This window comes from Sceloporus occidentalis, unplaced genomic scaffold (assembly GCF_023333645.1).
Source record: "Sceloporus occidentalis isolate IW3139 unplaced genomic scaffold, rSceOcc1.0.p SCAF_8, whole genome shotgun sequence".
Lineage (NCBI taxonomy): Eukaryota > Metazoa > Chordata > Lepidosauria > Squamata > Phrynosomatidae > Sceloporus > Sceloporus occidentalis.
In genome coordinates, this window is record NW_028316988.1 from 380,422 (window position 1) to 393,393 (window position 12,972).

General features: G+C 53.9%; 1 protein-coding gene across 3 annotated transcripts; it reads left to right on the top strand.

Moving 5' to 3' along the window:
* Positions 1–714: 714 nt before the first annotated feature.
* On the top strand, positions 715–12,954 carry HP1BP3 (heterochromatin protein 1 binding protein 3). 3 transcript variants are annotated; one of them, XM_089537285.1, is made up of 13 exons: positions 934–986; positions 4,935–5,107; positions 5,518–5,620; positions 5,837–5,987; positions 6,387–6,546; positions 6,794–6,937; positions 7,026–7,106; positions 7,298–7,446; positions 8,834–8,924; positions 9,046–9,205; positions 10,890–11,001; positions 11,161–11,289; positions 11,640–12,954. In XM_089537285.1, exons 2-13 carry the CDS (start codon positions 5,021–5,023, stop codon positions 11,971–11,973), a joined length of 1,701 nt encoding a protein of 566 aa, XP_089393411.1. In that variant the 5' UTR covers positions 934–986; positions 4,935–5,020; the 3' UTR covers positions 11,974–12,954. The 3 variants fall into 3 exon arrangements, with proteins under 3 accessions (XP_089393412.1, XP_089393411.1, XP_089393410.1); XM_089537286.1 differs by lacking the exon at positions 4,935–5,107 and having other exon boundaries at positions 715–986; XM_089537284.1 differs by lacking the exon at positions 934–986 and having other exon boundaries at positions 4,099–5,107.
* The last annotated feature ends 18 nt before the right edge of the window (positions 12,955–12,972 follow it).

Here is a 12,972-nt window from a genome sequence, read left to right on the forward strand (position 1 = left end):
ATCTACTGTATAGAGAGTTGTGAAAGGGAAATGGTTCCAGTTCCAGACACACACAAATGCGTTGTCTATAGAGGAGGAGGCCGGCTTCCTTGCAGATTGAGGCCTCATCTCTCTGCTAGGCTTACAGAGACCCATGTATGCTCTGTATCTCTGCTTCTAAGCCCAGTGTATATACTCTGAGGTTTCTAGGGAGAGAAGGGCCGTTTCAGGGTGAGATGTCTTTGTGTTTTGTGTGGCCACAGCATTTCCCTCCTTGTTCTGCCAGGAGCCCAGGGACTACAACTCCCATCATCCCTCTCGGCGTGGGAGGCGCAGTGCCTGCCCTTGGGGGGCTGTGCTTGTGAAGCGGGGGACACACTCCTCGGCCTTATTTCCCGGCCTTTATTAGCATTCATCATTTCAATGGACTTCGTCTGAGGAAGAAGGCCCTGGTTTTTCTGAGGTGACAAGAGCCGCCTCAGGGACCGGAAGCGCACTCTCAGGAGGAGGGCTTCTTCCGTTTCCCGCCAAGCGGAGGACAACCGTTGCTCCCTCAGCTGCGCGCGCATCCCAGGCCAGGCTGCGCGTGCCCCGCCCACTGGCCCCTCCTCTCTTGCGCCTGAGTGTTTTTGTTCAGAGCGGAGGGGCATTGGGCACGCCCACGTCCAGTGCGCCTGCGCGCGAGGCGCGTCTCCCATTGGTCCTGAAGCGCAAAGGTCGAGGTGGGCGTGGCCGCGGCCCGGGCGTTCGAAAGGCGCTCGCGGGGCGCCCATTGGCCCTTGCCGCCCGTCAGGCCCCGCCTCTTCCTGCCCAGGTTCCCCTCCGGTTCCGCCGCCTCCTCCGCTCGCGTCGTCGTCGCCACTGCCGCCGCCGCCGCCGCCGCCGCCGCTTCTTCCTCCTCCTTCGGCGCCGTCGCTATTGTCGAGGGCGCCGCCCGCTCTTCGCCGGAGAAAGCGAGCGAGCGAGCGCGAGAGGAGGAAGGTTGGGGGGAGGGCGCTCCTGAGGCGGTGAGTGACAAGAGGGCGGGGCCTGGGCGGCGGGGGCGGGGCTCCTTGGCACAGATAGGCCGCTATGCTAATATTATGCAAATGTGTGTGGTCTTGAGATGGGCCTGAGCGCCCTGAGAGTGCGCAGGCGCAGACACCTGTCGTGGGCGGGGCCTCAGGCCGGTCACTCCCCTTGCTCTGGCCCCGCCCCCCGGTAGGCCCAAAGCCGGAAGGAAGTCTGCCCGCCTGCCTCTCTCTGTGTCTCAGTCTCTCTGGTCGGCTGCAGTGTGAGAGCGCTCTCTCAGCCCCAGAAGGGGCCAGGAGGGCCTTCGGGTCGCCCCTGGTAGGCTTCTGCTCTGCAGTGGCTTGAAGGCACACAAGAGGCACAGTGCTCTGGGGTTCTGGGAGCTCTGCTCTGAGGTCACAACAAGAGTTCCCAGGATTCCACAGCAGCTAAAGCGGTGTCGAACCGGATTGCGCCTGAAGCAGACTCACTGCCCTGAAGTTCCTTTTCCCAAGGCTCCCCGGCAGCACTTGCCCCCTTCGACGCCTTGGAAGGCGGAGGAGCCCTCAATGCCTGACTTTTGAGGGAGCGAACGGGGCTCTGGAAAGGAAGACGCTTTGAGCGTCCTTCCTTGGGGCCCCATGCGCACGGCAGAGACAGCGCAGTTGCAGGCTGTGGCTCTTTCCTGGGGGATGCTGGGATTGGTAGTTTTGCAAGGCCCTTGGCCTTCTCTGCCTGACAGAACTAGAGATGCCCAGGGTTGCGTGGGATAGAGCCATGGGCGCTAAAGCGATGGCACAGCGCTTGGCTCCTGCGCTGCACTTGCACCCTTCCTCTCTGGCAAAGTCTGCTGCACCGAACGCAGCAGAGAGTCCTCCGGTGCCTTTGGACAAAGGTGTCTTTGGTGGAGAGAGCTCCTTCTCGGAGGACTCTGTTCGCGGGGCAAAGTCTTCCAATAGTCCAGTCCGGCTTTTGTCCGCAGAAGTCATTCCCAGGCTTTGGTCCTCCAGCTGATTTTGGACTAGAACCCTAGAGCTGGGAAGGCGGAGGCTTTCACAGCCAGCATCCATGGCTTTTTTGTGAGGTCTTTGGGTGACGCTTCGCCAGCATCTCTGGCTGCCATCTGCACAGAATGATCTTTCGAACGTCAGGACCATGGCCCCACAACCCAAAAAACCCACAAGGAACAAATCACAGTTGGAAGAGACCTCCCTCCAGCCCCCTTCTGCCATGCAGGAACTCACAGTCTAAGCACCCCTTGTGACCGATGGCCATCCAGACTCTGTTTAAAGACCCTCAAAGGAGGGTTTTTTTGGGGGGGGGTTCACTGTCAAACAGCGCTTACTGTCAGGACGTTCCTCCTAATGTTGAGGTGGAGCCAGGAGTTCTGGGGACTGAAGGCCAAAACGTCCGGTGGACCAAGGCTTGGGAATCGCTGGTCCACAGAGATGTCCAGGGCTTGACCAGATGGGTCCCTCTTGTGACGAATGGGATGGAGGCAAGGGCTCAGTTCCATCCAGGGCTCCACAAGGCCCAGCGCATGGGGAGAGCCCTTTTCCTGAAAGCAACGCAAGGTCTGCTGACTGGTCTCCAATCAAGCCTGCTTCCCTCTCTCACAATTCAGGTGAGGCAAGCGGCTTTGGAGAATGGCAGACTGTGGGAGCTGGCCTTGCTGGAATGAGGATCTGTCCGTTTTTACTGTGAGCTTGAGGCTGAGAGGGAACTGAATCTGCATCCTCTGGCTGTTGGAGGAGCAGCCCTGTCTGTCACCAAAGCCTTGGATTCAAGCCTCTGGGAGGCTCAAGGCTGCTGCCTTCTCTCGGTGTCTCCTTTGACTCCGGAAGTGCTTGTGGCTCTTGTTGGAGGGATTGGACTCTGGGCTGATGGTGTTTCTCACTCTCTGTCTGTAGAAAGCACTGGAGGCTTGACGCTTGCAGGCCTCATTGGCAGGTTTAGTGCTTGCCTGTGTGTGTGTGTGTGTGTGTGTGTGTTACACAATTGCCTCAGGAGCAGAAAAGAGTTGGAGATGTCCTTTCTTTGGAGGAGGAGCCGGTTTTTAAAAGTGTCCTGGAGGCTTAGGAATCTCACATGAGAAGCCATATTGCTCCCACAGAAATATCTCCAAGGAAGTCGAAGGCTTTCATGGCCGGCATCCATCGTTTGTTTGTGTTCTAGAAGAGTTTATTCCTGTCGTTTCGCCAGCATCTGTTTCTGACATCTTCGGAGAATGGAAGTGAGTGCGGTATGTATATATAATACACACACACTGTGTGACCCTGGGTTGAGAGCAGTGATTTCCATGTTAATACATGTATTGTCCTGTCTAACATGGAACTCACTCCTCACAACCCAGGGTCACACTGTACATGCATGCATATATAGCTCACCCTACTAATTTCCATGCCAGCCACAGATGCTGCTGAAACGTCGGGAACAAACTTCTAGAATATGGGCACATAGTCCAAAAAGCCCACAAAAAGCTATTTCCGAAGAACTTCTGAATGTTGTGTGTCAATGTTTTTCTTCCAGCCTTATATGAAATGTAACCTGGGCATGGTGAGACTTTCATTTTTAGGCTTCCTCCCTTTCTTATCGGAGCACCTGGGGAGAACCGCCATCCCGCCCCCTCAAACTGCTCCCCCCCCGGAAGCCTTCCTCTTGTGATGGCTGCCTTCAGCCGCTGGGCCTGGAAGCTGAGAGGGGTGTCCTCTGGAGAACACAAACACACACGCACCCCACGGAGCCTAAAAGGCAGGGAATTTGCCCAGATGTGGTGGCATCTTCCCTCCCTCTCCCCTAAGTGTTTCTCCCTAAAGGGCTGTGGAGACCAGCCCCTCTTCCTTCGTTCTCCCCAGTGCCACCATCACACCAGTTGGGTTCTGTCTGGGGGAGGCTAGAGGAGCAAGGGCTGCTCTCCTCCTCCAGGCACACAAATTCCTTCCCCTGGCATCCTAAAAAGGGTGGCCTGTGTTTTCCTCCCACCCCGCTTTGGTTCTGTTTTTCCATGAGACCAGAGGCAGAGAGGCCCCACGGCCGGAGGGAGTCCTCTTTCCCTGGGCTCTTCTTCCCTGCGTGTCATGTTTCATGGGCTCTCCAAAGCCAGGGGAGGCAGAAACTCCAAGGGAAGGAGCTCCGGGAGGCCCCTTTGGACTCCTTCCCTGTTAAAACAAAGTCCCCCCCCCCCTTTCACACAAGGTGTTTCCTTTGTGCTTCTTTAGACCTTGGTGGGGGGGGGGGAGGAAGGAGGGCAGGCAGGTGTGTGGGGTATGTGTGTGCTTTTTAAAACTGGGCCGAGCCAACAGGCATAAACTGGGGGTGAGGGTGGGCAGCAAAGGAAGGCAGCTGTGACTCAGACAGGCCCCTTAAGGGGCACAAGGGCTGCTTTGGGATCTCTTTTCAGGAACGGAGGAGGACAGTCTGCTCTCTGGTCTGTACGGTTTTGCTCACCGCTCTGCATTGATGTCCTGCTGCCCTCCTCAGGCCTGTATGTGGCACATTGGCCTGTGAAAGGCCCTGGGAGAACACCAAAAGTGCCAAGAGTCTGAAGTGGCAGGAGGGGCCACATGGGGCCAGGGTCAGAGCGGCCTTTGGGATCGGCCCCTTGGCCAGCCCCATTCTGCGTGGGGCACAGTGGCGGTGGCTTGGCCTGGGTTTTCTGCTGGGCCCCTGCCCCCCATCCTTGTCCCGGTGGGTTTCTTTCCCTGTGCCAGCTAATGCAGCTTCTCCCCATGGTCCCTTTGCCCCTTGCTTGCTGAACAACCAAAATGAAGTTTACTGGCATCCGCCTCTGTGAAACTGATAAATGTTTGTGTTTTTCTTTGGTTTTATTTCCATAGTGTTCTATAGGGATGTAGATGTAGATGTGAAGGGTTTTTCTTTCTTTCTCTCTTACTCTTATTATTATTTTTCTTCTCCCGTTTGCTCTTGTTTACCCTCCTTCACACCCGATCTTTTCTGCACTTCAGGTGGTTAGGAAGTCTTCCCCCTTGAGGTTAAAAACCTGGGGCTCCAAAGTGTTAACCCTCACCCTGGGGGCTAGACCTTAATTTAAATGGCGACCGATCTGCCCGAAGCTGATCCCACGGGCCGTAAGGCGCTTCCACTCTTAACAGGAGCTCCCCCGGACAAGTTGAGCGAGGTAGGGGCTGACCCTTCCCCACGCTCTGGCCCTTGGACTGGCTCGCAAGGGCCGCCCTGCGCTTCCTCCCCTGCTTCTAGGAGTCTCAGCTGGGGACCAGCAACCCACCCCGCCCCATATGCGCCTCCCCTCGCCCTCTCCCCACCTGTTACCCCTTGCCCCAACCTGCCTTCCCAGAAGCCTCCCCTCCCACTGGTTCCCTTGGCCCCTCGTATCCTTAACTGAAGCCCAAAGCCCGAGCCATGGCTCCCTCGCTAGCACCCAGTCGAAGCTGGAAACTGCGCTCTGCTGGATGAGCCGGAAGGCAGCTTGGAGGGGCCTAGATGGTGGGCAAGGCCTGAGGAGGCTTCCTCGGCTGGGGAGCCCCAGCCCAGCAGTCCCATGACCCCTTGCTGTCCTTTCTCCTCCAGACAGTCGAAGACGGCACCATGCCAATCCGCCGGGCTGTGAACTCTTCTGCTCGGGAAACGCCTCCCAAAAGCAAACCTGCCAAAGAAGAGGAGGCCAAGCCAGGTAAAGCCATCCGGGGGGTCCCTGGTTCGCCCTTTCTCCACTGTTCCCAGTTGTCTGTCAAAATACATATGAATACATATTAACATTAAATAATGAAATATACCAAAATACTTCCCTCTGTGTGTGTTTTTCTCTGCAGTGGATGTTCAGTGTTTCCTTATCCAAATCTAGCTGTTGCCTGTCACCTTCTTCTCTCCTCTTGGCTCACCCCCTCAGATCCTGATGCCAGTTCAGAGGAATCGGCCTCTACTGTGGAGGAACAGGAGAATGAGACTCCACCAGCTGCGTCTAATGAAGTGGAGCCACCAAAGGAGCCTGAAGCTGAAGAAAAGGGAGAGGCAAAGCCAGCCGAGGAAGCCAAAAAGGAGTAAGGAGTGGAAGCCACCTGGGCACCCTTGAGAGGGAAGGTGGGAGCAGGGCCTCCGTTTTGGTCAAGGCTGTACGTCACAGGGGTTCCCCAAAGGGCTTGGAGCAATTCTTGTGGGAGGCTCATGTTTAATTCCCAGCATCTCCGTTTTTTAAAAAGTGATGGGAGGACTCTTTCCTGCTTGAGGTAGCCCTGGAGAACCACTCCTGCCAACTCAGAGCAGGGCTAGATAGGCCAGTTCTCTTCTTCTCTTGTCTAGTGCTCCAGTTCCCAGCTTTCAGCTGTTTAGTGCCAATCCAAGATCCCCAAAGCTCTTCTCGGGCACATAAAATATCTTTGGGCTGCAGGATGTCCTGGCTGAATTTGGACCCTTCACTTCTTTTGTTCCCTTCTATAAAGAGAGAAGGATCCAGCTAAAGAGAAGGAGAAGAAAGTCAAGAAGACCATTCCTGTCTGGGCTACTCTTTCAGCCAGCCAGCTAGCCAGAGCACAGAAGCAAACCCACATGGCGGCTTCCTCCCGCCCCAAGATGGACGCCATTTTGATTGAGGCCATCAAGGTAAGGAGAGCATCTCGGGAGCAAGACTGATGACGTAAAACGTTCCGTTTTGTCCCATGTTGGTGTAATGGGGAGACAAACGGTCCTGCCTGCGCAAAGGGAAAAGAACAGACATGACAATGTCCAGCAGGGAAGCCATTGTGAGGCAAAGCCAGCCCCTGTGCCCTGCCCCTTTTATTCAGCTTGCCTCAAAGCAGCCATCCCCGGCTTGCTGCCAACGTCCGCTCAGGGCTGATTTCTTTCTCAGGCTTGCTATCAGAAGGGTGGTGCTTCAGTCGTCGCCATCCGGAAGTACATCATCAACAAGTACCCTTCTCTGGAGCTGGAGAGGAGAGGCTTCCTCCTCAAACAGGCCCTCAAGAGGGAGCTGGAGCGGGGAGCCATACGGCAGGTAAGGCAGCCTCAGTGCAACAGCCTCTCTCACCCCATAGCAGAGGGAGGCCAGTCACAGACTTTCCCACTTCTCTCCACTCTGCCAGGTGAAAGGAAAAGGAGCCTCTGGGAGTTTTGTGGTGGCCCCAAACTCAGGGAAAACAGGCCCCAAATCCAGGGATCGGAAGGTAAGGCTGATGAAACTTCACAGGGCTGGGGCAGGAGCTCAGCCATGCAGAGGGAGGTTCAGCTGCCCAGTGCTACTCGGGGTTATGAACTGGGCCTGTGTCAGTCAGTCTGTACTCCCCTCCTTGGGCCTGGAGAAGATCACGCCAAGGGTCTCCGGCCTCTCACAAAGAGGGTCTTCCTTGTCTTTCAGAGGAGCTCTTCAGGTCCTGAGCAGCAGGTGAAGCTGGAAGACGTCCTCCCACTGGCCTTCACACGTCTTTGTGAGCCCAAGGAGGCTTCCTACAGCCTGATCAAAAAATATGTCTCCCAGTATTACCCCAAGCTGAAAGTGGATGTGAGGTGGGTAGAGTAGAGCCAGGGGTCCCCTGACTTGTGGCCACCACGGTTTGTTTTCTCTGTCCAGGCCCTTTCTGTGGCTCAGCGGAGAAAGATCTCCTCTGCGGAACAAGCTCAGGCCTCAGATATGTGAGTAGTGTGCCATGGGAGGTGGCCTGGGAGCGTGTGTTGAGGGTCCCATGTCTGCAGCTAAGGAGGAAGGGTAGGTGAGCTTGAGAGGGACCATGAGCAAACGTATGCTCCTGGTGCAGAGGACCTGCGCTGCTCCCTGTTCAGGCACCCCTTGGCAGCTCCAGTGGAAAGGGAGCTATCAGGGAAACAAGAAATGCTGAGTCCGATGAGCAACTAGTTTGACACTGAATAAGAGGCATTGTCTTGGGGTATTCCTGACAGTGGTGCTAATTTAAATATATGTATATATATGTGTGTGTGTATCCTTCACTGCTCTTTTTTTAAGAGGGAATCATAAAATGTGAGTTAGGCTTCCTGCGTAGAGCTTAGCTTCGATCCTCTCAGTGGCCACACTTGAACCCTCAGGCTCAGATTCATGGCCAGCCCGCTGGTCCGCTTTTGGTCAGGCCAGGCTGGAGGGAGAGGGAGAGGAAGGGGGGATAGTTTAACCCAAAACTAGTAAGATGTTGAATGAAGAAACTAGTGAAGGAAAACAGTGTGCCAAAACTGACACATAAGTACAAGAAAAATAAAACTTGTTTTACAGTAAGATGAAAACATAACAGAAGAAAATCGATAAGGTGTACAAATGACTCTTTGAAAGACGAATAGTCACATACTATCAAAAATTGGTTGGTATGAGAAGTGGATTGAACAAGAAAACTGTTGACTTTAGGAATTATATATATACATACACACACACACACGTATCCGCTCTACCGTAAATCCAAACTACAAGGTTAATACCTAAACTAGGGGAGGGGGTAAGGATTTTAAAACCAAAAAAGAAAAATCATTTGGATGAACAGAATTTGAAAACGCACAGGAATTTACATATCCGTAAGCAGAAAGTGATTATGAAATGTCTTTATTATTTTGTTATGCCAGTCTCTCTTGGCTTACTGAGATATAGAAGTTAATAAAAAATCCTTACCCATAACAAAAAAGCCCTTGTAGCAGAGAGCTTCTGAGTTTCTGTGCTCATCCAGCCCTTGGCCCAGGAGCAGAAGCATCTCCCTTCTGCTGTCGGAGGCTGCGTTTCCATAGAGAGCTCTCAGCTGAGGCTCTCTTCCTGTCCTTGGCAGGCAGTCAAGGCACTTTGGAGCTGTGCTTCCTGCAGCCAGGAAGAGGAAGGTGCCCTAGGGTCCCCTTGCTGCTTTCCCTGCCCGCTGATCCCACCAAAGTGGCATTAACAGGGCTGCTGCCTTCCCTCCCATAGGCCCCAGTTGCTGAAGAATGCCCTGCAGAGGGCAGTGGAGAAGGGCCAGCTGGAGCAGATCACAGGCAAAGGAGCATCTGGAACATTCCAGGTGAGGCATCCCTGCCAGGGGTCAGCTGGGAGGATTTCAGGATTATTTGGAGCCCCCCCACCTCACTTTGGAGGACCCTCTTTCTCATACTGGTTTTTTTGGGGTTTGTTTTTAAAAACAGCTGAAGAAGTCTGGGGAGAAGCCATTGCTGGGTGGGAGCCTGATGGAGGATGCCATCCTCTCTGCCATTGCAGCCATGAACGAGCCCAAGACCTGCTCCACCACCGCTCTGAAGAAATATGTTCTGGAGAAGCACCCGGGGTCAAACTCCAGTTTCCAAGGTAGGAGGAAAGACACAAACACACAACTGTCTGCAAGCACTGTGAGGCAGGGAGCTGCACAGCACTGTCCCTGATAGGAAAGCTCTTCATCGTCCTCCTCAGGTCACTGACAGTTTGAGCAAGCTCTAGCCTTACGATGGTGACCAGCGGTTTTGGGAGGGGGGGATTGGAAGATTGGTGCACAGACCTATCACTGACTGCCTGAGAGGAAAAAATGGAGATTGCATTGTAGGTCAAGCATGGGGGAGAGTGAGGGCCTCCTCTTTCTCTAGGGTGGGCGTTCCATAGGGAGAGAAAAGGAGGTACGATGCCCTGTCAACACACACACACCCCATATCATAACTGGCAACGGTCTGGAGATGCATCTCCCCCATTCCTTTGTACTCCCCAGAACCACACCTGCCACACCTGCCACTTTCTTTCCCGTCCCCAAGACTGGAAGGGAGAGTTTCCTTGCCAAAGAAGACAGTGGGGAAATGCCAGGTTTTATTATGTGAGTCCTCTCTGTGCCCAGATGTGCAAGGACAGCATCAGAGAGAAAAGTTGGTGCTTTCCCCCCAAATTAAGTCTTGAAGGTTGATCCATGGATGGATGGATGGATAGATGGATCAGGAGATAGTTAGTCATGGAAGAATTAACTTAGGAAGGGAATTAGTTCCTATTTTTGCTGTCAGCTCCTCCTTTCCAGAATCCAGTAGCATCCCCCAGGCTAGCTTCTCAACTTGAGCTTTTGTGAACATTATTTATGGCTGCATCTGAAGAAGTGGGTTGATATCCACAAAAACTCATGCTGAAAGGAACCATTAGTGCAAGGGCTGCTACTAGATTCCTTCTACACACATACACAGAATGCTGCCTATTCGCTTTTTCGAGGTGGTTGTACAGCTGCAGCTCAGGTTGCAAAGTAGCTGGTTGGTGATGATCCCATGTAGGAGCTTGCATGGTGCGTGGGTTTGTGTGTGTGTTAAAGTGCTTGCTCTTGGAAATTGCCACGTCTTGGCAAGCATGAATGCTTTTGATGGAAACCGTCCATTCAATTATCCACGCAGGCTCCCTTCTAGATGGCGTTTCCAGGGGGCTGTTCTCTCTCTGCCAGGAGAAGGCCGTGGGCTGCTGTTCCGAGCACAGCCTCTCCCTGTTATTATTAGGCATCAGCAAAAGAAAGATCGTTGGCTGGGCTGTGCCTTGGTCTCCTTAGCAAGCCAGCTCCTGAAAGAAAGTCAGCCGGGGAGGGGAACCCACCTTTGCTCTCAGAATAAGAAGCAGGGATGAAGGGGAGGAGAGAGAAGAAATCAGGGATCGAGTCTTGGCATATTTTAACCTCTGTCTGGGCAGATTACCAAAACCTCCAAACCTTCCATGGAGTACCTCAGTCTGTGGCATTTTCTGACCCCAGTGAGAATTTCTATATGTTGCCTGGTGTAAAGATGCTCTGGGTGCACAGGAGTGATGGCGGAATCGAGTTTTCTGCAGTTTCCAAAATCATTCCCCAGGAGGCTTTGCAGGGAGATGCATAGAGATCCTGTTTGGAGAGCATTGCATTTCTGTTTCATGAAAATAGGGCTTCAAATGAGTATGACTTGTGCCAGGGCAGGATGAGGGCAGTGTTGTGCTTTTGGTCCTATTGCATGACAAGGCCCCTCCATTCCTGGCTGATGCCCCCTTTCTCCCCCCCCCCCCCCAGTCCACCTCCTGAAGAGGACCCTCCAGAAGTGCGAGAAGTACGGCTGGATGGAGCAGATCTCCGGGAAGGGCTTCAGCGGCACCTTCCGGCTCTGCTTCCCCTATTACCCCAGGTAACAGCTGTGGCTCTCCAGGCCCCTTTAGTAGCCGGAAGCCCTTCTATGGCGGGTGGGTGGGCCTGTGCCTGGCTCCTGAGCCTGCAAGTGGGGGGTGGGGGGCGGTGGGGGTCCTGCTGCCTCTGAGTTGTTTTCCTCCCCCTCCAACCCCCACAGCCCTGGCATTCTGTTCCCAGAGAAACAGAAAGCACAGGATTCAAAGGAAGAGGAGTCTGAGGAGGAAGAAGAGGAGGAGGAAGAGTCCGAGGAAGAATCCGAGGAAGAAGAGCCACCGCCAAAGAAAAGGTACTGGGGTGGGAGGGGGCCAGGGAGAACAGTGGCAGCCAAATTTGGTCCTGGGTAAGAAATGCTGGAATTCAATGTCCCTTGAGGAGGTCTTCTTTCTTAAAAACTTGGGTGGGGGAGCAGAAGAAGTCATCAACCATCCAGGTTCCCAGTGAGAAGGCATGGGGAGGCCTACAGTTCTTCCTCTTTGTGGCAGTCTGGTACTTTTCCTGGCAGCAAAGGTGTGTGTAGCAGTCCCAGCCGCCACCTGGATGTGTGGGTGGGCAGGGGAGGAGATGCTGCCCTTGGCTGTCCTGGGAAGGAGCCTGAGCTGACCTTCTCTGTCTCCCTCTCCCTCATCCCTTCTGCAGGATGCAGAAGCGGCCCCCTCCGAAGGCCCGGAACCGGGCGCCCCCCTTGGCTAAGCGGCGGGAGGGCAAGCCCAAGCCTCGCAAGGCCCCCCTGGCCCCTCGTGGGAAAGCCAAGGCCCCTGCCAAGAAAGCCAAGGCCCCTGCCAAGAAGGCCAAGCCAACACCCCCAACTCCTCCGCCAGCAGCCCCTGCCCGCATGGCCACCAAGAGCCTCTCGGGCAACAGCCCTGCTGCCCCTAAGAAGCCGGCCGTGAGCCCCAAGAAAGACCTGAAGCCCTCCAAGGCCAAGAAGAGCAAGCCTTCCATGCGGAAGTCCCTGCGGGCAAAGAAGTAGGCGCCCCCTGGCATTGCCTCTGAGGAAGCCACGTTTGTCTGATGAGTACAACACACGGCGGCGCATCTTAGTTCTGGCGCTTAAACATCCCACCTCTTCTCTCTCTCTCTCTCTCTCTCTCTCTCTCTCTCTTCTTCCCCACTTTCCCCCCTCTTCTCCTTGGAGCAGCGGGGAGAGTGAAGCAGAACATCCAAGTGAGCCCTCCAATGCAAGCTTTTCTGTTAGAGCTAGGTTACCCTCCCTGTGCCTTTCCGTTCTCTCCCCTTCCTCCTTTTCCCTTCTTTCCTTCCTTTCTTTGCTCCCTCCTCTTTCTTTCTTTCTTTCTTTCTTTCTTTCTTTCTTTCTTTCTTTCTTCTCCCTCAAACCAATCACCAGTAACATAGGACTGTTCTTTGAGGAAAAAAAAGAAGAGTAAACTGTACAGGGTGCATCTTGAAATTTTGGCTTTTGAAACTGGTTGCAAAGATTTTTATATTTTTAGAATGTGGAAATGGGTCCCTGGGAAGAAAAGGAACTGCCCTCCAAAAGACCCTTCTCCCCCTCCCCATCCGTGGGGTGCCTTGCATCAGTCTTGCAGGCCAGCAACTCCCCCATCCCTGCCTTGCCTTGCCCTGCCGGTCTTCCCAGAGAAGAGCGAATGGTGGCAGGTGACCCGGAGCGGGACCAGAGTCCTGCTGATGCCTTCTTCATAACCTTAGTGTGCAAGTGCTCTCTTCTGCTAGCCTAGTTGTTCCCCACAGTGTCTTTCTTTCTCCCCCTCCCCGCCTTAAAACCCAAGCCTACATGAAAGTCTTCTTGAGTCCAACTTCAGAAACGCTGTTCTTTTGAAAAGGAAAGAACTCCTGGGTTTTTGTCACTTGTTTGCTCCTCTCTTTTTTAAAAAAACGAAACAAAATGTCAGAGAAGGATCTGATTGCTATCGTAGAGCCATTAAAGTGAGGAACATGCTGTTTGCTGAAATAAAAATTAGACTGACGCCTGTCCTGGGTATCATCTTTT

Coding starts and splice junctions, on each gene's coding strand:
- HP1BP3 (XM_089537285.1), top strand. CDS start 5,021: ATGGCGACCGATCTGCCCGAAGCTGATCCCACGGGCCGTAAGGCGCTT. Junction 5,621..5,836: donor AGAAGAGGAGGCCAAGCCAG/GTAAAGCCATCC, acceptor TCACCCCCTCAG/ATCCTGATGCCAGTTCAGAG. Junction 7,107..7,297: donor CCAAATCCAGGGATCGGAAG/GTAAGGCTGATG, acceptor CTTGTCTTTCAG/AGGAGCTCTTCAGGTCCTGA.